Genomic DNA, 26,725 nt, shown 5'->3' with positions numbered 1-26,725 from the left:
ATATTTCATTTATCGATACAAAGCTGATAATAAGCAACATGATAATAATTGGTACGATAGATGTTGCTGACAGATAGTCTGATCGATACATGCTTGATAACCCTCACAAAATCACGACTCGAGACTGGAAGATGACAACACACACATTACCAAATAGTAGCATCAAATTAAAGAAGAACCACACAAATTGAAAGCTTAATTAAAACGCTGGAGACTGCAGAGAGACGAACATGATGCTAACACTACGATAGATTACCATAGGACTGGGTTCTGGATAACTAGATAGCGCGCAGGATGATGTTGATTTCATGCATGCGTTACTCCGGCCAGATTCCGGCCGCCTCTTTCACCATCAGCCAAGAGTTAAGGCTAGAGGATCATGTTTGTAGCGTAAGCTGAGTCGGACCATGTCCTCGTCCCCGGGCATCTCGAAGTTCTTCCGTTTAGAGCCAGTGGAGGCCGACGGCCCCGGCGGCGGCGGCGGCACCGTAACATGGCGCTGCTGCACGCCACCACCAGCGCTGCCCACGACGCCCAGAGAAGAAGGACGACGCCTCCACACCAGCGACGGCGCGTCGTGCGGCAGCCTCAGCATGCCCATGGTGACCATGAAGTGGTGCCGGTTGGAGCAGGCCAGCAGCACGGCCACCGCCGGCCGTCGCGCGAGGAGGTCAGCGGTGGCCGCCACAGGGGGTTCCGGGTAGGTGTACCCCGGGGGAGGCATGAGACAGGGGACCTCGTACACGCCAAAGCAGAACCCGCGGTTGCATTGGGCGCAGATCACAGGGACAGGGAGCAGGCCGCGCTCCGGCGGGGGCTGCGCCACGGCGGCGGCGTTGAGGTCCAGCGAGCCCTCCGGGAACACCATCGGGATCCGGCCGCAGGCGCGCAGGTAGCTGCTCGCTGTCCCCACCACCACGCCGCGGACGCGCCCCCGGGAGGCCAGCCGCGGCGCCTCCTCGGCGCCGCTCGGGTGCCCGTCTTCGAGGAGCGGGATGGCCGGCGCGCCGTGGAACATGGCACAGACTACCTGCAAGACGGAGTAAGTAGTCCTCCTCACCGGCTGAACCGGCGCGGACGGGGAGGAGCTGGAGGCGGCGAGCGCCAGCGGCGCGGACGACGGGCCGGAGACGGAGCCGCCGAGCGCCGGGATCAGCGCGACCGTGAGCTCGGCGGGCGCGGGCTTGCTGCTGCTGCTGCCCATCTTCCGCGGTTAGGACGACGACGACGGCTTCGGTGGCTGCACGGAACCAAGAGCAAGGGCTCCTCTCCTTACCGTGGCCGGCGGCGACGCGGATGCGAACGAGTCTGTGAAGAGTGGTGGTGCTCATGCACGTACAAAACGCGAGGTTGGGGGCACGGGGCGCGTGGTGCTCATTTCTTTAAGGCCGAAACGGTGGTCTCACTCTCGAGTCTCCAATACCAGATATCTGAATGTAAACCAGCAAATCTTTGCAAGTTAAGGAGGCATTTATTCGGAACCAGCTGTATAAATGAGCTGGAGATGATACAGATACGTTTTCTTTCAGAATTTTTTTTAAAGTTACATATACGTTTCAGCTCAGAGAAATGAACTGTAGAGGCTACCAGTTGATGACAGCGGTATCTCTATCTGTCTCTGTCTCTATCTCTATCTCTATCTCTACTATTATTAAAACGGACAATGATTTCCTGGTCCGTCAATCTAAGTCCAAATCGGAATCTGGCTGACCGTTTGTCGAGTTAAGGGTTCAAAACCATTTACAATTAGTGTTTGGCGAGTAAAATAAAAAAGACCGGAGTCTCACATGTGCTATGCTAATCAATATATTTATATAAGTTTTCATAGCAATGCACAGATATAGTAGCTAGTCCAAACAAAAAATAAACCGTTTCGGTGGGTGGTTTGAAAACAAATTGTGCATCAAAACAACACACACCTTGTGATCGACATTATCCCGCCCCTCTTTTCACTCTGGTGTTTCGTAGCTATCATTTTACGTAGAAAATGTTGTCACCTGGAAGGAAAAGTTAAAAGCACAAGAGAACGGGATCACTCGTCCATGGCAAGGTAATCCCATGTCTACTAAGAATCGGCAAATTTGGCGCCAAGTCCTTGTTTCAAAAAAGGCGAAGAAGTTTGAGATTTGAAATGTCGATACCATCCATGAAATTGTAGACACAACGCATTACTACGTAGTCCAATGATCTTTGGATTCAAAACCATGTTAACGAAGTGAATCCGCATATTTCAATACAATGTTCAGGTCATATCTAGCATGCCGTAGTACAGGTACAAAAGCCTTTGAATTCGCAAACAAATTCAACCATGGAAAAAACTCTCGACATTGCGTGCAATAGGACTAATAAACCATTCAATTAGAATGATTAGCAATAGCACAGCAGCACAGCTCCACACAACAAACTCTTCTAATCCAAAATTCACAAATAATGCAGAACAGAGAACAAGATGCTCTCATATACACCAATGATGGGAAAATTTTATCATACAAAATTTGACAGAATACATTTATTAGGAAATAAATAGCTAGAATATCAAAATCTACTTAACCAGCATTTCTTAGCATTTTCTACAAAGTTAACCATGATCACCAATAGAGTTCACTAAAAATTCAACAGAGTGCAAGTCCATAATAAAAATAAAAAACGCAACAACCACAATATAGACAGTCACCTCCATCTGACAAATCTCAAATTGTTGGCATTGGAGAATCTAGCTATTATATTGACAGCGAGAGCATATAACATCATGATACAAGTGCAAAGAACAAAAAAAAAGTATATTCAGCAACATCGAACAGGATGAGACAAAGACTAACAGCATTTTCTGCTTTCAGCATAAAAATCACAAGTTAAATTGAATCAACAGGGAAAACATAACTAAAAATCAGAACTCATCAGATATTGATGTATTTTTGCAAGATTGAGCATTTTTTACAGGATTGCATCTTATAAAAAAGAACACATGACAGTGAACATATGCAAGTACTAACAATTTCGCTATAAAACTGCTACCAATTCCCTATGGGGCATGGGCTTGTACTACCTTGTCAGCATATACATGCATTTAGAACAATCACCGCATGTTAGAACTTAAAACAGAGGAACCAGATATCACAAGCTGTCAATACAAATCAAAAGAATTTATCATTTATCACAATATGCAAAAGTCAATGATTATGTTTACAATAGTGCTACATGAATTTAAAAACGCTAGCATGATTCTTCATCACGACATGCTTAACTGGTAAAATAAAATGCCAAAGCCACACCTATCTGACATGTTTTTTTAGTTCTGCATACTTATGTCACACGTAAATCGCAGTTGTGCAACAATTTATGTGAAATTTCACAATCCAATCATATTGTTCTGAATCAAAAGTTTGCATGTAACTGCCCACACAATTTTCTTACGAAAAGATCATCAAAGTGCAACATTTAGGATTTAGAGGCCAAGAGCATCAGAGACAAGTCAAGTAGAAATGTAAACTGCAGATGAATAGCACCCACATCAAACAGAGGAAGATGATTCCATCACTGTGTCACAATCGTGTTCCTTAATCAAGTAAAATATTGAGTTTCTTGGTTTAACATAATAACACTACTTCACTGAAAACTTGAAGTTTAGCATGCAACATAATGACAATATACATGTGGAGCAGAGAATGCAGAAATATTAGAACCTCACAAAAACCCAAGTGATAGTGGACTAATCTTAGAGAGACATGAACTATGCATAAAGTCCAAAGTTATGGATTGAAAATGTTAATGATATTTTCCTGTGTTTTGGCGCCACATCCAACACAATTAGTGCATCACATGAACTAACAATACAAATTAATACAATTACTAAAAGAATGCTGCTTCAATTCCAAAATTTAACATCTAGAAACTAGTATATATTGATTGGGCGTCCGCTGCTCTGTATTTACATTTACAAGTTAACTGCTCTAAAAAAGCAGAAACCGTCATGACTTCTTTATCAAAACATAATACTACAGAAATTTTAATTCTGGACATGCTATTAATGAACAATGTGTTACGCACGAAGCTATAACGTAAGACCTAATAATAAATGTGATCATGCAATAATGTAATATGCCTATATTTGGATGTCATATCTAATAATAAGCAAATATAACCCAGGAAGTTCGAAGGAACAAACTATAATGAGGTAACTATATTTATACAACTTTAGTTCCATTACAGACGTAAATGTCTAATGTGTGCAGCATATCACATCACAAGCTTTGACTCAGCACATATATAAATGAGTGAATCATAGCTTCAGTCACTAGCCATCTTTATTAAAACATTGTACTGCAAGTATTTAATTCCATACTAGCAAACCTACCCTGTGCATGAAACTACAGTGCAGTCATGCTAAGTTATCTGGCTTTGCTTGTGCTTCAGTTTCACATGTATGGCATGGAACTATCAGCAACTTACACGAAACTTGACCAATATCTCTTCTGCACATTAGTACTTAATAGTTAATACTTTAGCCTCTGTAGGTGAACTTGCAAGGAAAAAATTAAGCCTATTTCCAAGCATTAATAACATGTATATGGACATAAAGGATCACAACAATAACATGAACAAACGATCAATAACATGGACAAAACCATAGTCACAAAGTTCCTGGATCGACCGGGTCGAGGAACGGGGTCGAGGGTCGAGGGTCGTCATTTTATAAAATTGTGGTACGAAGGGGATATACATCTATGGAACGATAAATTATTATGTGGGACGCGACCCTGATTCATCGGGGTCGATATCTTCGGGTCGATAAAAACAAAAACTATATATGTGCTACTAATGAAGAAACTAATCTACACAAGCATATAAGAAACATATAAAAGAGTACATTTAGACCATGCTACATGTACTCAGCTCATTGTCTAACAAAAACCACACCAATCTACTGTCCTTAACCTCTTTATCCCAATTAAATCTGCTAGCAATGGGGCTGCGACCCCTTTCAAACCGGGACACGATCCAACCTTAAATGGGACGCTGACCCTCTTCGACCCCGACCCTCGAATCGGAACGACGTTCCCGGGTCGAGGGACGAGGCATCGACCCCGAATCCTGTGACTATGGACAAAACACTAACATAACCAGCAATCACGCAGGCAAGATGAACTTAGTAATAAATGCGCATAGTGATATTATAATTTAAACTCTGCAATTTGCATCATCCATGGTACACACAAAAGGAAATAAGCATAGAAACAGAACTAGAGGGCAACGAAGAACCATTCAAAACCAAAGCTAGTTGGGACTTGGAGCTTCATCACCTGAAGTACACAACAGGGATGACATTACAAACAAAGCAAATTGCACATAAATCTCTAGCATTCCTCTTACCAAATGGACACACCAAATTGGAGAAGTAAATAGAGGGCAATAACATGCAATCACCACATACTAGCATAACAGTTGATATTCTAACTACACTTGGTACCGAACCTATGTACTGAGTTGAATCTTAATCTCCGTACTTAATCAAGTAATGACATTGAGAACCATTACTTGGTTTAACACAAAAATTACTTTGCTTTCAAGATTATTTAGCATCTAATAGCAGAAATATTACAAGTTCGGTAAAAACTGAGCAATTGAGTTGTTCAATCCTTGAGAGCCATTGACCATGCACAGTGCATGAAGCTTATAACTCAATCATGTTAGTAGCATAGCCTTACCTGTTTGTGAGATCACATCCAACACAACTAAATGAATTGCAGCAAGAACTAAGGAGATAAATTATTAGTTTAGTAAAATAACACTAATTCAGTTTCAAAATCTAATATCTAGCATCTACTTTCTATTGCTTGGATGCATCTACTACAATCTGTTCCTTTGTACTAACAGTCTAACACAATAACTTCTGAAAAAAACAGAAAGGTCACAACTTTATAAAAACGTAGGGCCATAGAAATTATGCTTCCAGATATGCTATTAATGAACTATGCGCTAGTGCTATGCATGAAGATATAATCTTATGATGTAAGAATGCAAGAACCAGATATTAAATGATCTTGCCATGGCTCAATAGTCTTAGGATGCCATATCCGACACAATCAAATGAGAATGAAGCATAGGAAGTTCATGGTGTCTGGTGACAAAATATAAGCTTACTATAATAAGCTAATTCCCATTTCAAACTTAAATATCACCTGTGCTGCATCCTAATAGAACAACGGTTTTACCCCATCATTTAAGTAACAAGTACGTTATGCCTTCTGTCACTAGTTATCCACAAATAGTGCTTCAGTAATTTTACTTCTACGTACTAGTGCTGCTAACAAACTCTGTCCTCTGCATGAAACTGCAGTCCAAACATGCTAAACTCACCTGGCATTACTTGTGCTATAATTTCACATGTATAACACTGCACTGCTAGCAAGCTACATGGAATGGACCACTCCATCACCTTCTGAACATTAGTGCTACATCCTTCTACCCTCCGGTAGGTGAACTTGTAAGGAAAAAGGTAAGCCTAAGCATCAATAACATGTATAAATATTAAGGATCACATCAATAACATGTAAACACTAATATAATCACCAATCGCATATCTGAGCTGATAGTACTATACATGGATGCCGATATCAGAATGTAATTGTTGCAATTTGCATTGTGCCATTGTCCATCAGCCATCATCATAAAAGTAACAAAGCATAGAAACAGAGTTAAAGAGCAACAAAGTACTAGTGAGAAAACATATGCTTCCAAAACTTCTTCACTTGGAAGTAGTAGTAGTGCAAATAAATGATGATGCAAAAATAGTAAACATCTATGTTAGAAGATTGTAGCATAGCTTCCCTTCATGGGCTGTACTTGGCTGGGCCCTCTGGGCTTTAGGCGCCTGGCTGCACCAGCCTTGTTGGCTGCTGTGCCAGCCCTAGGATTGATTAGGCAAGGATCCCCCGATTGGCTCTGTTTCTATAAGCCCTAGGGTTCCTTGCCTATATATGTGTACCCCTCTTGTACCCATCTAATCAATCCATTATTCCTGGCCATATTCTCTCTTTCATGGTATCACGAGTCCGGGTTCCTCACCCGCCTCTCCTTCCGCTGCCCTAGCTAGCGCGCCCCCCTGGCTGCGCCCTCGCGCCGGAATCCCCCGTGCTGCGACCACAACCCTATGGCCGGGTCTGTCACCCCCTCTGCTGCAGCTGCCGCCGAGGCCGAGGCCGCCAAGGCCACCACCGAGGCCGCCGCTGCTGCTGCAGCCGCCGCTACTGCTGCCAAGGCTGAGCGCCGGGCGGCGCGCGAGGCTGCCCTAGCCCGCGTCGCCCTGGCGCAGGAGGAAGCCGCTGCGGCTGCCAGGGAGCGCGACGCCGCCACTGCTCGCGAAACGCGATGCCCTAGCGCGCGTTGAACGTGAGCGCGCCGCCGCACCCCCTCCCTCCGACGACGAAGCTGACCAGGACGCCGGCGGCCCCTCCCTCGACTCCGATCCTCAGGACCTCCACCACGCCCTGCTCCTTCACGAGGCCGCCGCCATCGTGAACCTCCACGCGCAGGCTGTGGCGGTCCAGAACATCCGGAGTCTAATCCCCATCGTCCTCGACGTCTCCGGCAACTACGCTCGCTGGCGGGATCAGTTTCTTCTCGTCGTCGGCAAGTTCTCCCTCCGGGATCACGTCCTCTCCGACACCTCCGTCGCCGCCGCCCAACCTGATTGGGCGCGCATGGACTGCGTCGTGAAGTCCTGGATCCTCGGATCCATCGCCGACGACCTTGCTGGCACCATCTCCGCTGGTGCCATCTCCGCACGCGATGCCTAGCTTGCTGTGGAGACCCAGTTCCTCGGCAACCGCGAGACACGCGCCCTCTACCTCGACGCCGAGTTCCGCGGCTTCTCCCAAGGTGATCTGTCCATCACAGATTACTGCAGGCGTCTCCAGCAGATGGCCACCGACCTTGGCGCGCTCGGCGAGGTTGTCTCCGATCGGACGCTCGTCCTCAACCTCATCCGGGGCCTGAACGAGCGCTTCGCCAACATCGGTCTTCACCTTCGGCGCAGCCAGCCCTTCCCCTCCTTCCTCGAAGCGAAGGAGGCCCTGCGCCTGGAGGAACTCACCTTCGCGCACCAGGCGGCGACCCCAACTGCCCTCGTTGCCACCCAGACCGCCGCACCCGTCCCTGCAGGTGGCAGTGGCGCCCCCAAGGACAGCGGCGGGTCTGGCTCCGGGGGTGCTCCCACGAAGCCCTCCAAGAGCCACCGCAGCAAGCGTGGCGGTGGCAACGGCGGCAAGAAAAAGGACGCCGGCGCGTCCTCCCAGCAGCCTGCTGGCGGGGCAAAGGGGGGGCAGCCCGGGCCTTGGCCTACCTTCTGGAACCCCTGGACGGGGTCCATCCAGATGTGGCCCGGACCCCGCCCCCCTCCAGCTCGCCCCCAACAGCCGCCACATCAGCAACAGCAGCACCAGCAGGCGCTCCTCGCCTACCAGCAGGCGCTACTGACGCCTCCACCGCAGCAGCAGGCGCCTGTCCCGGTGACACCCAGCGCCGCCTCTTCTCAGTGGTCTGCAGCTCCTCCAGGGTTCTACAACCCTCTTGCTGGTCTTCCGTCGTGGGATCAGCAATCTCTCACCTCGACGTTCAGTACTATGACATTAAACCAGCCACAGACTTCTGACTGGTACTTCGACTCAGGTGCCTCTTCTCATATGACTTCGCACTTGCATTCGTTGTCTCAGTCTACAGCTCCAGGGTCATCTACTCCTTCCTCCATTGTTGTCGGCAATGGATCACTTCTTCCTGTTACCGGCACTGGCTCTACTGATTTATCTCACTCCTTTCGTCTTAATAATGTGCTTGTGTCTCCACAGCTTATTAAGAATCTCATTTCAGTACACCAGTTTACTACCGATAACAATTGTTCTGTTGAATTTGACCCTAGTGGCAGTTCTGTGAAGGATCTCCTGTCCAAGAGACTGGTCGCCAGGTGCAATAGCTCCGGGCCTCTGTACCCCCTGCACCTTCCTCCAGCATCTTCCTTGGTGGCTGCATCCTCCGCCTCCCTGTGGCACCGTCGCCTTGGCCACCCTGGACGTGAAGCTCTCGTCAAGCTGTCTTCTGTCCTCCCGGCGTGTCCCACAGACGACGGCTCCTCCTTATGTCATGCGTGTCAGCTTGGGCGTCATGTGCGCCTCCCTTTTAGTGTGTCATCATCTCGAGTGACTAATAAGTTTGATCTCATACACTGTGATTTGTGGACCTCCCCTATTGTCAGTGTTTCGGGCTATAAATATTATTTAGTCATTCTTGATGATTATTCTCACCACTTGTGGACTTTTCCTTTACGCCTTAAGTCTGACACGTATTCGACTCTTACTCACTTCTTCGCTTATGTGCGTACCCAGTTTGATGCTCCTGTCAAGGCGGTTCAGTGCGACAACGGCAAAGAGTTTGACAACTCCAGCGCCCGCACGTTCTTTCTGACCAATGGCATCCACCTACGCATGTCTTGCCCCTACACCTCCGCCCAAAACGGTAAAGCTGAGCGTATAATTCGCACTACCAACAACATAATTCGCTCGCTTCTGTTTCAGGCGTCAGCTCCCCCCTCCTTTTGGGTTGAAGCACTACATACAGCAACTCACCTGCTGAACATTCTCCCCACCAAGACACTTGAGCTTTCTACCCCTCATGAAGCTCTATTTGGCTCCTCGCCGACATATGAGCATCTTCGTCTCTTTGGTTGTAAGTGCTACCCCAATCTCACCGCCACTGCACCACACAAGCTCGCCCCTCGCTCAGCTCTGTGTGTCTTCCTCGGGTATTCTGCTCACCATAAGGGGTATAGATGCCTTGACCTTGCCACAAACAAAGTCATCATCACCCGGCATGTCATCTTCGATGAAGCCGCCTTTCCCTTTGCCGAGCAGTCCCCCGCCCTTGCCCCAGCGGACCTTGATTTTTTGGACATCAATGACCATATGCCAGCTCCTATTGGACTGTCATATCCTCTCCCTCCAGGTACCCCTGGAGCCCGCAGTCCCGGGCGCTACGACTCCGGCTCAGCATGCTGCCCCCTTTCCCAAGGGTGCGGCGCCGCCGACTCCAGTGGAGAATGCGCACCCGATGCGCACTCGGGCGAAGAGTGGCTTCTGGATGCCTCCTCGCCCACTGATCCACGCCTCTCCGCTGTCTCCAGTGCCGAAGACCTTCCGCAGCGGCCTCGCCGACCCCAATTGGCGGGTTGCTCTGGAAGAGGAGTTCGCTGCCCTTCTCCAGAACAACACGTGGGATCTGGTTCTGCATCCCCCGCAGGCCAATGTTGTAGCTGGGAAGTGGCTGTTCAAGCACAAGTTCAACGCGGATGGTTCTCTGGAGCGTTACAAGGCCCGCTGGGTTCTTCGTGGTTTTTCTCAACGGCCCGGTATTGATTTTGATGAGACCTTCAGCCCGGTTGTCAAGCCGGCCACTGTGCGCACTGTGCTCTCCTTGGCACTCTCACAGCACTGGCCCATCCATCAGCTTGATGTGAAGAATGCTTTCCTCCACGGCACACTTACGGAGACAGTCTACTGTGCTCAGCCTTCTGGTTTCGAGGACTCAACTCACCCGGATTTCGTATGCCGCCTCAACAAATCTCTCTACGGTCTGAAGCAGGCTCCCCGAGCATGGTATAGCCGCTTCGCCACTCATCTACTATCCTTCGGATTTGTGGAGGCCAAGACTGACACCTCCCTGTTCCTCTACCGTCGAGGCTCAGACATCGTCTATATTCTTCTTTATGTGGATGACATTGTCTTGACTGCGTCTTCAGTAGCTCTCCTTCGGCGGATTATCCAGGCTCTTCAGCAAGAATTCTCTATGAAGGATCTGGGTGAGCTTCATCACTTTTTGGGCATGGATGTCCAGCATCGTGGTGATGGTCTATTCCTTTCACAGCGACAGTATATGCTTGACATACTCGCCCGAGCTGGTATGGCCGAGTGCAAGCCCTGTTCCACTCTGGTTGATTGCAACCCAAAGCTTAGTGCAGATGGTGTTCCTGTTCAGGATGCTACAGACTTCAGGAGCCTTGCTGGTGCTCTTCAGTATCTGACCTTCACTAGACCAGATTTTGCCTATGCTGTTCAGCAAGTCTGCCTCTACATGCATGACCCTCGGGAGCCTCACTTGGTTGCATTGAAGCGCATCCTCCGGTACATCCGTGGCACTCTTCACATGGGCCTACTCCTGCGTCCTTCTTCCACGACTGAGTTGATAGCTTACTCTGACGCTGACTGGACTGGTTGTCCCGATACGCGCAAGTCCACCTCAGGCTATGCTGTGTTTCTCGGTGACAATCTCGTCTCCTGGTCATCCAAGCGCCAGAACACTGTCTCCAGGTCCAGCGCTAAGGCTGAATATCGGGCTGTGGCTAATGCTGTTGCTGAGGTCTCCTGGCTGCGCCAACTCCTCCATGAGCTTCATATGCCACTTCGTCGGTTTGTCCTTGTCTACTGTGACAACATCAGCGCCGTCTACATGTCTTCCAACTCTGTTCAACATCAGCGCACCAAGCACATAGAGATCGACCTGCATTTTGTTCGGGAAAAGGTAGCTCTTGGTGATGTCCGTGTTCTCCATGTGCCGACCACATCGCAATACGCCGACATCTTCACCAAAGGTTTTCCTTCATCGATTTTCTGTGAGTTCAGGTCCAGTCTGAACGTTCGCGGTGCTGCCGATCCGACTACGGGGGCGTGTTAGAAGATTGTAGCATAGCTGCCCTTCATGGGCCCTCTGGGCTTTAGGCGCCTAGCTGCACCAGCCTTGTTGACTGCTGCGCCAGCCCTAGGATTGATTAGGCAAGGATCCCCCGATTGGCTCTGTTTCTATAAGCCCTAGGGTTCCTTGCCTATATATGTGTACCCATCTAATCAATCCATTATTCCTGGCCATATTCTCTCTTTCAATCTAGCATTTTCCCACCAAACATTGTGCCATTGTCCATGAGACATCATAAAAGTAACAAAGCATAGAAACAGAGTTGAAGAGCAACAAAGTACTAGCGAGAAAACATAAGCTTCCAAAAGTTCTTCACTTGGAAAAAAGTAGTACAGCAAATAAATGATGATGCACAACTAGTAAACCTCTAGCATTTTACCACCAAATGGACATAACAGATCAGAAAATTTTAAAAAAAGTAGCAACAGCACGCAATCATCTCACACTAGCACGAATAAAACTGATGCAGTAAGCAATCAGCAGTCACGCATACAAGCACTATCATATCAAGCCATCAACATGTTCTAAATGGTAGGAAAGGGCCAAAAACTAATGCAGCCACACCGGTAAACTTAGACGATTACTGAGATGCAGGTACTGAAATTATATATGGTTCAAACTTAGCATCATCCATGATGACGACAAGCTCCGAAATCACAGAACAGATTCACAGAACCAACAGCATACTATTCAGAAGGGGGCCCGGACAGGGACGAGATCCCCTTCACTCGGCCTTGTCGGCGGCGGCCTCCTCCACCTTCTCCTCCAGCTCGGCCACCTTCTCCTCGACCTTCTCCTCCACGACGGCGGGGGCCGGCGGCGCGGTCCGCTCCTCTGGCGCCGGCGCCTTCTCCTCCTCCGCCTCGGGCGCGGCGGCGGCGGGGGCCTCCTCCTGGTCGGGGTCGCTGGCGGGGTCGGTCTTGCGGGAGACGGCGCCGCGGAGGCGGTCGAGGAAGGGCCTGAAGGCAGTCTCCACGGTGACCCACGCGAGCGCGAGCCCCCCGGCGACGATCACCGCCGTCTTCAGGGCGCCGCCCTCGCGCGCTCCTCCTCCCTTCGCCATGGGTCCTCCTCGCGGGCCGCTCGCTGGTGACGGATCACGGATGGGTGGGGAGCGGTGGCGTGACGAGCGTGCGCTGTGTGATGGGCGTTCGCTGGCCGCGCTCGGGGTTTGGGAGGGGGGGTTTTGTGCGCGAGCGGGGGTGGCGGCAGGGGCAAGCCGACGGCGGGGAGGGGAAAGCTTTTCGGCTTGCGCTGTCCTGCACGAAAGGGAAAGCCCGAGGAAGAGGACAAGCCGCGGGGGGGGAGGGGGAGGCGTGTGGCTCGTGAGCCGTGGCCCTGGATTGGAGTGGACCGCGTGGGCTGCGGTGGGCGGCCGCTCCCTGATTGCCTTGCCGCCGCCGCCTTGTGTGGTTGTGCCCATGGGCTGGGTGAGAGGTGACGTCCGCTTGTGAAACAAGAAGAGAGAGAGAGAGAGAGACCGGCCGCCGCTTTGGGGTAAAATTGATGGGCCGGATTTAGCAGAGGCCGCGAAGATTTTTAGGAAGGAATCGGTGGCCTGGCCCGATAAGAAAGCGTCGGTGGCGACTGGCGAGATTGGGTCACGCGTTCCATTGGACCGCGCCGCCGGCCGCCGGCCGCCGGATTTATTCTCATGGGCGCCGCTCATTTCCTCCCCGTTGGAATTTGCCGAACCATCCCATTTTCTCACGCACGGTGCACGGTGCACGGTGCGCAAACCTGCAGGGCCCCATCCGGCTCGTTGTCGTAGGTGACACAATTGACCGTCTACCTGTTCACATGCGACGCCTCACCTTCTCGTCTGCTTCCTCTCCTCCTCGGCTACTCCCGGTAGACAAGCAACAACGCACAAGGGAATGGTATGCGTTGTTCTAGAAACGAAACTGGAGCGAAGCCGAAGCTCGGATCCACGTCTCGAGGGTCATGTCAACCCTTGCTACGACGAGTGTTTTGCGTTCTAGCGAGTAGCGAGATGCCTGAATCGTTGATGAATTCAGGCGTCAAACTGAGTCGCTGATATTTGCATACTAGGCAACCAATCTTCGAAACTTCTTTTCCAGCTGTTTACGAGCTGCGTTGAACATTAGGCATTACTAGCTTCCAGGTTCCAGCAAACGCGTGCACCGACACCGATAGGCGATTCATGGCAAGGTTACAAGGTTACTCCGTTGGTAGCCACTAGCCAGCCGGCCACTGAAAAGACGTATCAGATCTGAGAAAGCTGAAACTCTCGAGGCCATTTTCTCAAGAACAGAGGAGCACGATTTTGCATTAGATTTATTTACTGCGGGGGGCAAAAAAAAGGCAATACAAGATCAACCAAACATTTTACATTTACAATCTCCAGCGAACCCAAAAAGAATGTAAAGAACGAGCATACAAATTCACCCCTACAGGGGCACTAGATCTACACAGAACGGGACGGCAACGCTACATTTCACTTGAACCATTCATCAATCACCGGGCTAATTTTTTTCCCACTTATATTCGTATCGCGATATCTTCACCATCGGTCTCACGCACCTGGAACCCGGCGCGCATCCGGCGACGCTCCCTAGTGCGCCATGGCGTGGCCGTTGAGGTGGAAGCTCTGCCTCTGCGCGTAGGCGAACGCCGCCGCCGGCTTGCAGTGAGCGCTGTGCTGCGCCGCCGCCGACGGCAGGGACTGCTTCTGCGTGTTGGGGAGCGAGTGCGTGGACATAACGAGGCGCCGGACGCCGGCGCGCATCTTGTAGAGGATGTGGCCCCAGCTGCCGCGGCTCTGGCGGCCGAGCGCGGCGACCTCCTTCTCGTTCATCTCGAGGTCCCCCGCGAAGCCGGGCTTCTTGGAGAGCAGCCAGCCGACGCCCCACGCCCACCACTGCCGCAGGGAGCCGCCGCCGGCCGCGAACGCGGCGCCGAGCGACGGCGCCGACTTGGAGCGCCGGAACGCCCACTCGGCCGACGCGGAGGAGATGGGCTGGATCTTGCCGGAGAAGGAGGAGAGCCGCTTCCTCAGGCCCATGAGGTGGCTCTCCTTGCCGCCCCCGCCGCCGCCACCGCCGAGGCCGCCCTGGAAGGTGGGCAGCTCGTCCTTGAGCGGCCTGGTCGGCAGGAACCTCGTCTTCTGGATGCTCTCCAGGATGGTGGCCATGGCCGGCGCCTCAGCCAAGCGAAGCAAGAAAGCACGCGAGAGAGAAGAGAGAAAAAGAGCAGAGAAGAAGCTCAAGCCGTCACGGGGCAATGGCCTTCTCCTTCTCCAGATCTCTCCCCCCTTCTCCTTTTGGTGTGGACGGGAGGGGGATGGAGGAGGAAGGCGAGGTATGTCCGTATGTGTATGTGTTGGCGCGGTGTTTGTCTCGCAGCCGCAGCAGCCGCGCACCCCCCTGGACAGGCTGGCTTTATTCACGCATGAGGGGGACACGACACGAACGAGGTGGGCAGTTGAAAGTTCGCGGTAGCTTTGTGAACTTCTGGTCTTCTGCTACTAGAACATTTTCTTTTGAGGGGTTTTCTTTTTTTTTCCTCTCCCCAACTCCGGCAGCTCAGATATTCTGGAGCCGTGTTGGCAAAAATAATGGCTTCGTTTGGTTTGCGCTGTGCTAGTGAATATAACACTTTGACCGCTAATTACAGTATCAAATAAAATCAGTTGATAAAATTAACTTTAGAATCTCGCGTTAGGAATCCTGAAAAATCTAATGAGTCATTTGACCGCGCGATTAGAGAATAGTTATTGTAACATCACTGTAATTAATTATCTATTAATTACTGTTATTAGATTCGTCGCGAAAAGTTACACTCATTTCTAAAAAAATATTATAAATTGATTTCATTTACTACTTAATGCATACAAAATTCTTTCGTAGCGTAGCCTAGGGTAGCTGAACTAAATGGGGCCGATGGGTGGCAGCTGCCGGTGCGGTGTGTGCGCCTATACAAGGCCACCTGGCATGGCTTTGACGTCCACCAAATGGCGTGCTGTCCGACCAGCTCCGACCCTGTTCAGCATCTCTCGTGCTAGTATGCTACAAACTCATGTGAACCCAGCAGCAGCAACCGTCTGATTACTGCGATAAAAAAAATTTGTTCGTACGGGTAATAATATGAAAATTAATGTAAAACATAGTGGGCTAAGATATTTAGCGGAAGTCCTTTCAAAAAATTAAAAGAGCTATAGCGAAAGTTATAACAAAAATTAAATTATTTAGTGGAATAATAAAATAATCAATAATTATATACAAAATTAAAAATATCATTGATCTAACACGCTAAAATAGACTCAAAACGTCTTTTGACTGCCAAACTGTACACATGCTGCTTTATCTATGGTTCACTCTAGTTATATTGATTCTTTATTTCTTTTGACTACATCTTTAGTGGACATATCAGACATTTATTACCACTAGATCATGTAAAACCCCCCTTTAGCGGACATATCGGATAAATGTTGTATAACGTAGTGGTATATCTTCTAAAAAGCTAATAGTGGTTTATAGTGGATTATTTTGTACATTGATGAAAACTGAAATTGTTACTGTCTTTCCATGGAATAAAATGCATAGTTTTTTTTGGGCAATTGCGTTATTGCCCCTTTTTTAAACTTCAATTATGATTTTACCCTCATTTTCTTTCACTTTGCATTTTTACCCTTACTGTTTGGAAATGAAGACTCATTCTACCCCTACTCCGTGAACAGTACTTAACAGTGTCAAAGAAGACAATTTTGCTCTTGCGAATATGCCCCTACTTTTTTGGAACTTTGTGAATATACCCTTATTTGCCATTACATTTCAGAAGCATTTTAATAATAATATGGATAAGAATTTGCTTGAATTTGAACAACATTATAATACACAAAATTAAGTTGAAACAACATGCATCTCTTCCTCGCCCCCGCTCTTTCCAATTTGGAAAGCTCGAGGCCTCGAGCAATGGTGGAGAACAGGGGCGGCGCGTTGCAGTGGCCCTCGTCGAAGTTGAGAGCCTGTAGCTGGGAGACTCGTAGTGCTGCTTCTCACTGCCGGTGTTGGTCAAGTTGCTTAGGCTGCAATTAGCTTGTACCAGCTCCCAATTTCTAGCTTTGTTTTTCTCCTTTCTCTCCGTATTTCTCTTCTATGCTCCCATGGCCATCGTGCCTTTAATCCTCCGGCGCCTCTTCCTCTAGGAACATCAGCTAGCTTTTATCCCAGTCAGGATGAGCATCCCCTGCCCGAGCAGTCGACCCGAGCTCCACGTGCGCGGCTGCTGGAACAAGCTCGCCGGCAGCAAATCGAGCTCCCCGAGATTGTGCGCCTGACTTCCTGCCCCTTTCTGGCCTTCCCCTAAATCGAGATCCGCTACTGCCAAATCGAGGTTCCGCACTGCCAAACCAAGCTCTGGTTGAGCAAATAAAGCTCTAGGATGATTGAATCACTCCACCACTACAATTTGATCTCCAGGAGCAGAATCGAACTCGCACGCTGCCAATCACCGTGCGCCCACAACCGCCGCCCGCACCAGCCCCGTACGCCGCCCTAGCCTGGCCGCGGGTCTGGCCCTCGCACGCGCGCCGCCCGGCTGCCACGCGCGACACCCCAGCAACGCGCGGCACCCCAGCCAGGCGCCACCGCCGCTGCCGCCGCCTGGGACCGACGGGAATTGCAAGCGTGGGAGTGAGCTAGGGTTTCGCAAATATCGGGCGCCGGGCACGCGGCCCCTCCCTGGCGCGGCGCCCCCCACCTAGCCACCGGATCCGCGCCCTCCCCTGGTAGCCGAGCCGCGCGACCCCTCCTCCCAGACCTGCGGCGCCGCCTCCTGGCCGCCGAGCCGAGCCCCCTCCTGGGCGCACCCTCCTGGACCCTCCCCCTGGCCCGCGGCACAGCCTCGCCAAACCGAGCCCCGGGGACCTGCTTCCTGCCCGCCAGTGCCCACGCCGCCAGAGAGGAGAGAACGAGAGAATTGGGGAGAGTTGTAGCCAGATCTGCGAGAGAAGAGATAACGATAAGGGGGTATATTTGTCTTTTCCTAGGATTTAGTTTATTTTTCTAATTATTTGAATTGGGATGCAGCTCACGGTGTTATAAATAGGGGTAAACGGCAGCTTTATTTTGGAACAGTAGGGGTAAAAATACAAAGTCAACAAAAATGAGGGTAAAATCACAATTGGGGTTAAAAATAAGGGTAGAAACACAATTGCCCCCTTTTTTTTTCTTTAAAGAGCACTGAGCAGTGAGCGCCACCCCCAAGGAATTCCGAGACAATTTATCCCTCTTTTCCTGAGGACGCGGTGTCTCCAGTTCTGCAATTTGCTAATCTAGTTCTACCAAACACTTTCAGGATTCCAGTTACAGGAAAGTAAACAACTGAAGTTCTGATGATTACCCCGTTGATGGAATGAGGGAATGTGGCTGACCTGTGTATGCTTGATTAGCGTTTACTTAAAAAGGGGTAGCTGCGGCCTCACCAAAAGGATTCACATGCGAACATGGGGGAGGAAGAGGAGCCAATCATCCAAACGGCAGCCCCGTGGTGGCGGCCCTTGAGACCTTGTCTGTCCGACCGACCGTCCCCGCCTCCTACAGTCCTACCGGAGCGTTTTGTCATGATTCGGCTGCTCATCCTAGGCCAATCTTTAAGGTAGAGCTTTTCAGCAGCTGCACGCCAATCTACCTTCACAAGAAGAACGCCATCCAGAGTTTCAGACGCTGAAAACCTGAACTTTTACACCCCACTGCTACTGAAACCGCCTGCTCAAGTTTGACGCATTGTTATTTACCAAGCTGAGTTCCTGCCAATATTGGCCGTGGGAGTTGTTGGTGGTCGAGAGAACGGGGTTAGGATTGTTGATGAAGAAGCTCACAGGTTAAGCAGTTCGTGCGGCTCATGTACATGGCTGCGGTTCAGCAGTCCAACTCGGAGCCTGACACAGCACTCGGCGCTCACCTGTTCTCCTCTCTTCCCTTTTTGGGTTGCTTCCGCTCGCCGACACTCACTTTTATTGAATGCACGGCATGGTAGGTTGGGAGGTTGGTGGAAGAATCAGCGGATGGGCGGGGAGTGGTGGAGCACAACTGAAGCTCAAGCTCATGGTCTTCGTGGCAGTATTCTAGCCCCGTTTTCGGTTGCTCCGTCGTCAGTCAGTGACACCGTGACATACTGACATAGCATTCCAGTTCTCCACAGATGCTAGTGCAGATGGGCAAGGGGGACGAGGTGTATTTTTGGATTCCAATTATTTTACAGTTCAGACTTGAGAGCACATACGGATACGGTGCTAGACGCGCGACAGCCACCAAATTTCTACTGGGAGACTTGTTACGTTACAGCTCATCTGGGAAAAAGACCTGCTAAAACTTCATAATTGCGTCGCGACACTCGCGAAGCATACGCAACCACTGTTTCGGAGCCGCGGCAACAACAAACAACTCGGCCATGTGTTGCGCGCTGCGATCTGTCCCCGTCAGAAGCAGCGATCACAGTTGCGGCTGGCTGCCAGGCTCTGCCTGCTCCGATCACTGACCACTGATCGCTGCCGCCGCCGCCGCCGCCGCATCTCGATCCGCCATGGGTGGAAGGAAGAGGAAGCATTAGATTCTGACCGCATTGAACTAAGCTGGCTGCTGAATGAAAACTTTTTTGATATGGTCTCAGAAATTTGGAATAAAGAGAAAAGGGGAAACAATAATTTGCAAAAATGGCAAAATAAGATAAGAAGATTAAGGCAATTCCTAAGAGGCTGGACAATAAATTTGAATGGAGCATATAGGAAGGAAAAGGAAGAACTACTAAGGAAAACCAATGAACTGGATAAGAAAGCTGAAGACTGTCTTTTGAGCCAGCAAGAGATGGACCTCAAACAATGTTTGAAAGAAAGATTGGCCTGGCTTTTAAGAGAGGAAGAAATTAGATAGTTTCAGAGAGCCAAAACAAAGAAATTACTTCAAGGTGATAGCAACACCACGTATTTTCAGATGGTGGCAAATGGGAAAAGAAAGAATACTAGAATTTACAGATTGGAACAAGAGGAAGGGACAATTGAGGGAAAAGATGAACTGGAAAAGTATATTACAAAGTACTACAAAAATTTGTTTGGGAAACCGGAAAGAAATAATATCACTTTGGAGGAGACAAGAAAGGAGGACATAACTCAAGCGCTGGAGGAAGAAAACAGGAGTCTAGTAGAAGAGTTCACTGAAAAGGAGGTCAGAGATGCAATTTTTCAAATGAAACACAACAAGGCCCCAGGACCAGATGGATTCCCGGTGGAGTTCTATCAGGTATTTTGGAATCTCATAAAAGATGACCTAATGGAATTATTCAGAGATTTCCATAATGGGGACCTTGACTTATTTAGTCTGAATTTTGGAGTGATAATCTTGATCCCAAAGCTGCAAGAAGTCAAAAGGATCCAGCAATATAGACCAATATGTATGTTGAATGTTAGCTTTAAAATCTTTACTAAGGTTTTAGCTAACAGACTTACATCAGTGGCTAATAGAATAATTGAGCCTTCCCAAAGTGCTTTTCTACCAGGCAGATTTATCTTGGAAGGAGTTGTGGTACTTCATGAGACTATCCATGAAATGAAGAGGAAAAAACACAGTGGAATCCTTTTAAAACTAGATTTTGAGAAGTCATATGATAAGGTAAAGTGGGATTTTCTACAACAAACACTGAGAATGAAAAGGCTTTGCACCCCAGTGGTGTGACTGGATTAAGAAAACTGTTACTGGTGGTTGTGTTGGGATTCAAGTAAATGACAATGTGGGTAGTTTCTTTCAAACAAAAAAGGGATTAAGGCAAGGTGACCCCTTATCACCTGTGCTATTCAATATAGTGGCTGATATGCTTTCATTATTGGTCTTAAGGGCAAAAGAGGACAATCAAATAAAAGGAGTTGTACCACATCTGGTAGAAGGAGGGCTGTCAATTCTACAATATGCAGATGACACCATTTTTTTCCTAGAAGATGACATTGAGCAAGCAAAAAGTCTGAAGCTGGTGCTAAATGCTTTTGAAAATCTCTCTGGCCTAAAGATCAATTTCCACAAAAGCGAAATCCTTGGAATGGGAGAGGCAAAAGGAAAGATAGATAATTACATCCAAGTGTTTGGGTGCAAAGAAGGCTCTCTCCCATTCAAATACCTCGGAATCCCAATGCATCATCAGAAACTAACAAACAGAGATTGGAGCCATATAGAAGAAAGATTTCAAAAGAAGCTAAGCAGTTGGAAAAGTAAATTGCTGTCAGCTGGGGGCAGACTGGTACTGATAAAGTCAGTTTTGACCAGTCTACCCATGTTTATGTTGTCTTTCTTTAAAATTCCTAAAAGAATTCTAAAGAAACTGGACTATTACAGATCCAGGTTTTTTTGGCAGTGTGATGAACAAAAGAAGAAATACAGATTGGTCAAATGGAGTGTTCTTAGTACACCCAAGAGTTTTGGAGGGTTAGGAATTACTGACCTAGAGGCCCAAAATGCTTGCTTGTTAAGCAAATGGAGGGGTCTTAAGAAGAAATACCTAAGGGGGAAAACTTTGTCACAAGTGAACAAGCAGCCAGGTGATTCCCAGTTCTGGAGGGGTCTAATGGCGGTCAAAGAACAATTCCTACAAAGAGGAAAATTCCAGGTTAGTAATGGGGAACAAACAAGATTTTGGGAGGATTGGTGGTTGGGTAACAAGCCTTTGATGCAGCAATTTCCCTCTCTTTACAATATTGTGAGAAAGAGAAATCAAACAGTTGCTAGTGCGCTTGGTACTATACCTCTGAATATTACATTTAGGAGAGTTTTGGTAGGAGACAAGTTGAGGTTATGGCATGAGCTAGTCTCAAAAGTAGTGAATTTAGTTCTATCTGATGCCAATGATTCTTTCAATTGGACGTTGACCCAAAACTCAGCTTTTACCGTGAAATCGATGTATAATAATTTAATGTTGACAAATAGGTTACCCTGTGAGAGTGTGGTGTGGAAACTGAAGATACCTCTGAAAATTAAAATTTTCTTGTGGTACCTTCAAAAGGGTGTCATCCTAACCAAAGACAATCTGTTAAAGAGAAACTGGAAGGGGGGAAGCAAGTGCTGCTTTTGCTCTGAAGATGAAACAATACAACACTTATTTTTTGATTGTCATGTGGCAAAATTTGTGTGGAGTGCAGTGTTCTTTGCATTTGGAGTAAAAGCGCTTGCAAGTGTTAGTAACATGCTGGGTTCCTGGCTGAGAGGTTTCTCCATGAAACTCAGAAAACAGTTTTTAGTAGGAGTTGCTGCAATGTGCTGGGCCATTTGGCTAAATAGAAATGATGTGGTTTTCAACCAAAAGCAACCTAACTCATATTTGCAGGTAATATTCAGGGGAACACACTGGGCAAGATCCTGGTCGCAGCTTGCTAAGGAAGAAGAGAAGGTTCACATGAAGAGCAACTGCCGAGTGATTGAAGGATTAGTCATGGAGCTTTTTGCTAAAAAGGGGTGGAATTTTAGACAAAGGCTGATGTCTTAGTTTCTTTGTAATGTGGTCTGGTCTGCCTTTTTGGTTCTTTCAAACTTTTGTTTGACGGATATTAGCGTTTGCTAAATAGCGATCTGCGTACCGTGACTATGTTTTTAAGCTGTAGCCTCTCAGCTGTGAGAGGTCAAGGCTGGATGTTTCTTAATCTAAAAAAAGGCACACATCGCTGTCTCGCCCGCTGGCACAGGGGACGAGTGACGACGACGCTGGGGACCGGACTACAGGAGGGCAGGCAGGCGACGGACGGCGGCAGGGGACCGTGGCGACTGGCGAGGTCTGCACATCGGCTTTGGTGGGCTGCGCCTGACCACCCTCTAAAGACGCCCACTATGGGGAGTACGGGAGGCCCAACTAGGGTCTGCTAGGCCGCCGCCGCCGCCGATGCGCTCTTTCCTTCTTCAATTCAGAGTCGAATTAGTAGATCTCAGCGTAGGAGCTGGGTTGGAGGCGACCGGGGTTGATGGAGTCCAGATACGAATTGCAGGACGAATCTCAGCGTAGGAGCTATTTGTTATCTTCAATTCCATACGAGGAAGGGAGGACGGGACGGAGAGGATCATCATCAGATAACAAATAGCTGAGGGACTGGACAACCAAGGCTACTGGGATCAACTAGAGAGACCTGTCTGGGAGCACCAAGAGAGACCTGTGGCGTTCTGGATGTAATGGCTCTCTTCTTTTTTCATGTCCCAAAAGAGTAACCAAGTTCTGTTCATCATAAATTTTGCACCATCCCGAAATCAGAGCTAAAAAGTGCTATTTTGGTTTATGAGCACTGACCAGTCCGAAGTTTAGGCAATATATTGAAAATGAGTTTGGATGACATGACACGTGATACTTTTTGTAGTTAAAGGAATAGTTCAATAACACGTGTTGCATGATTTTTTTAGTGTTAAAATATAGCTGATCTGGGTCTTGAATTGTAGATTTAACTGAAAGGACCCGGATTTGATTTCATTTGAACCTCGCTAATTCTAGCGCCAAACTCATGCAAACATGAAAAGCCTCATGGAAACATCGGTCACAAGTGGCCGGCTATGGGGAAATTTTAATGCAGTAAAGAACCATTTGGTGTACATGTCCTCAGTAGCAAGCACGAATAGTTTTCAGATAAAGTTACAAGCATGAGGCTGGAAATCACTGTTACAGAGTTACAAATTACAATGTGTATGTGAAACAATTTACCCTCTCACTCTCTTGAGAAGATACTGCAGAGAAAAGAACCCAAGAGCAAAGGTTTGCCAAAACCACCCCGCAGCATTCCTTGGATCCACCTTTTTTGCCAAGAACCAGGCATAAACGGCTTCACCAATATGCGCTGCAACTGCTGCCGCAAAGACTAGCCGAATCACCAACAATGAGCGAAATACAAATAAATGGATGTCAAGCACCCATTTCAACGGGCCGACGGGTGGAAGGCAAGCAGCAGAGAATATAGCAAGCATCCCAATTGTAACAGCTAACCAAGTAAATATAGTCGGGCCATCTAGTTCCCTTCTCTTCTGCGCCTGCCAATACGAGATTGTTGCAGCCAGGCCTTCCCGAGGGCTCACCATAGGTACATAGCCGAGTTCATTTCTAGCTTTCAAGAATGAAAAATAGTGTGTAACACCAACCTGTCAATTAGCAAGCAACATCAGATATATTTTTACATATCCTTGGGCAATGGGACTATTATCTTAACTTTGTCCAACACCAAAGAGAATATTATTTTGCTAGTCTGGTAGCCAAGTGCTAGTAATTCAATAGAGAGAGATACCTTGAAAAGGACTGATTTTTAAACTAAAGATGAAATCAGCATGACTGTTGCACTTGCGTCTGACCATTTATATTTATTTCAAATTATACTGGATTAGGCAAACTGGCAACACAAAAGAGAAGACCAAAATTGAATAAGAGTCTGACACTCTGACCTTATACACTTCAGCAGGAAGAATAAGAGGCTGAGGGATCCATTTACTATCAAGCCATGGATAGAACAGTGTAGATATAAATAAAAATATTCTTGAAATGGCAAGGGCAGCAGAGGTATCCAGCGTCACTCGAGGAACTGAATAACCCAAACTTTGAAATATGGGGCTGATGATAAATTCAAAAGTGTTGCATGGTGATCCTGCAAAACAGTTATAGCTCAATAAAGCAATGAAATGTACAACTGCATATATAATCACCGTGCTCTATCATAGCCATTTCTAACCAACAAATTTTCAGGGGATATTTGTTCAAAGGTTCAGAAATTGCTGGGCAGTGTGTACTTGTATGGCAAATAATTCTGTTATTCAAGTAATGGAATCTTGGGATTATGTAAAAAAATGTTTCTGTTTAACTATGTAAAACGTTAAACTTCAAACTTTTTAGTGTTCAGAATAAGAGAGAAATAGCTATATAATTATTATTATTTCGGATCTATGTAGTTGTTCCGTTGAAAATATATCGCTAATGATGGCAATATTGCAAAAATCAATACCACAAACCATGGATGTCTTCTCTACTAGATTAGGCTCACATTTTTTTTTCCCAAACTCAAGTAATAATAAAATTGGCAGTTTGAGTAGACAGGAAAAGAAAAAAAACCCCAACAAAGATTGGCTCCTGCACGACAGCATGAGTCAACTAAGTCAATTAACAACATCACAAAGGCTAGCAGCAATTACCATCGCAGATGAAATATGCCTGACCAGCTGCTACAGGAGTTCCCTTCCTGTCAGGAATGTCATCTAAAAGTCCCATGCTTGCCAATATCAGAGCAAGAACTAGATTATCTATATAAACCCAATCAGTCTTTACATCTGGACCCCCAATCCTGAAGAATGCTAACCCCAACTTTGCAAGGCGCAGGATTCTTGGAAGATGACGCTCTTCACCTGGCCCATATATAGCAGCAGGGCGAATTGCACATGTATAAAGACGAGTACTTCTATCATGCCTGTAAGATTTCACCAAATAAGATCACTAAGTTTTTAAAAGAAGATGACACAATATAAGGAATTGTGCAAAGATAGCATAAAATATTTCTTTACTTCTAATTGTCGTTATGGACGCCAACACGATCTTCAACAAAATAAGCACATTTTGCCATTTTTTTTACAATTGTGCACCATCAAAAGAATATCAAAATTATAATGATATGAAAAATACTTTGATGGTGAATCCATTGTTATAAATTAATTACAGGTTTATTGGTTTTAAAAACTTGGCTGCATGTATTCGGGTATATCTATTTTGAGAAGGATATTAAAGTTAGCTTACTGTGTAGTGTGTACATGCCATTCAAGTGCAGCAAAGGAGAAGAGAAAACTTACTTAGCTGGCCGCCCATTACTCTTCAGCACCAACTGTTCAGCAACTGATTTGCTGCGCCCATAAGCATCAACATGATCTTCAATTGGAAAATAAGGCAATGCCTCATTTCCATTGACAATCGGCTTTCCCCCAAACACCACATTGTATGTGCTTACATACACAAGCCTTCTGACACCATGCTCATGGCAAGCGTCGAGTACATTGCAGGTCCCGTTTATATTAACCTCGTCAGCTCTACCAGCCTGCACCATTTCCTTTCCGGACATGCCATAAGAAGCAAGGTGGAAAACACAGTCCACTCCGCATAAAGCCCTCCCCACATCATCCTTCTTTCTAATGTCCCCTGCAAAACAAGGCCCTAAGAAACTGATGATCCATTCCACAAACCATAATATTGTTCACCATTAGTGCTCAAAACAATGTGGGAAACCAGTTGCATCAAACGCAAAAACTGAGACTGACTGCAGACAAGACGTGATGATTGATAGTGCTAGTGCTACTGTAACTATATCCAGAAACAACTATGCAAGAGGCACTACCTACTTAGATACACAGAGATAAATCAAGTGGTACGGGCACAGTAATACCACTCTCAAGCGTCTTGCTTCTAAGAGCAATCTAATTCTGCAACTCACGACACGGTAAATCCGGTGAGGTAAGCTCTTCCAATCCAGCAAACCACGACACAGTAAATTCTGCAACCACTACATTCGCAGAGCACATCCACAGCGAGGGCAAAGTAAAACCGCGGGTGAATTCGGTGATGCAGCGATCTGAACTGAAGACGGTGAGGGGGAAGACAGTGACCTTGGATGATGCGGACGCCGGCGTCGAGGAGCTGCTGGGACCAGGAGGAGGCGGCGCGGAGGTCGAGGGACCGGACCTCCCTGGCGCCGCGGCGGAGCAGCTCGAGGCAGAGGGCGGCGCCGACGAAGCCCTGCCCGCCGGTCACCGCGAACCGCACGCCCTCGATCCCCTCGTTCGCGCTCAGATGCATCTTCTCCGGGGCCTCTCTGTGCCTGCGCTTGTGGTGTGGTGTGGCCGCCTGGCCGGAGAAAACAAAGGCCGCGCACAAGTCGCCGGCGAGGACAACCTGGGCAGTAGAGCTCGTGCTACTCGTGAATCGTGATGCCTGACCTGACAGACTACCTGTTGAGGACACGCCGTTTCGGAGAAATAAACAAATTGGTCAC

At 47.8% G+C, this 26,725-nt stretch overlaps 3 protein-coding genes across 3 annotated transcripts; all 3 read right to left on the bottom strand.

The window, feature by feature from the left end:
- Positions 1–12,151: 12,151 nt before the first annotated feature.
- On the bottom strand, positions 12,152–13,082 carry LOC120650230 (outer envelope membrane protein 7-like). Its single transcript, XM_039927272.1, has one exon. The coding sequence runs from the start codon at positions 12,797–12,799 to the stop codon at positions 12,461–12,463; it is 339 nt and encodes a 112-aa protein (XP_039783206.1). The 5' UTR covers positions 12,800–13,082; the 3' UTR covers positions 12,152–12,460.
- Positions 13,083–14,005: 923 nt separating this feature from the next.
- LOC120650222 lies at positions 14,006–15,127 on the bottom strand. Its single transcript, XM_039927265.1, has one exon. The coding sequence runs from the start codon at positions 14,888–14,890 to the stop codon at positions 14,312–14,314; it is 579 nt and encodes a 192-aa protein (XP_039783199.1). The 5' UTR covers positions 14,891–15,127; the 3' UTR covers positions 14,006–14,311.
- Positions 15,128–23,266: 8,139 nt separating this feature from the next.
- On the bottom strand, positions 23,267–26,664 carry LOC120650198 (short-chain dehydrogenase/reductase family 42E member 1-like). The gene is made up of 5 exons (XM_039927228.1): positions 26,340–26,664; positions 25,533–25,875; positions 24,885–25,156; positions 24,144–24,343; positions 23,267–23,846 (listed from the first exon to the last, which is right to left on the bottom strand). The coding sequence occupies exons 1-5, from the start codon at positions 26,527–26,529 to the stop codon at positions 23,412–23,414; spliced, it is 1,440 nt and encodes a 479-aa protein (XP_039783162.1). The 5' UTR covers positions 26,530–26,664; the 3' UTR covers positions 23,267–23,411.
- Positions 26,665–26,725: the final 61 nt, after the last annotated feature.

Source organism: Panicum virgatum, chromosome 1K (assembly GCF_016808335.1).
Source record: "Panicum virgatum strain AP13 chromosome 1K, P.virgatum_v5, whole genome shotgun sequence".
In the NCBI taxonomy this organism is placed as follows: Eukaryota; Viridiplantae; Streptophyta; class Magnoliopsida; order Poales; family Poaceae; genus Panicum; species Panicum virgatum.
This window is presented reverse-complemented; position numbering and strand designations above follow the sequence as displayed.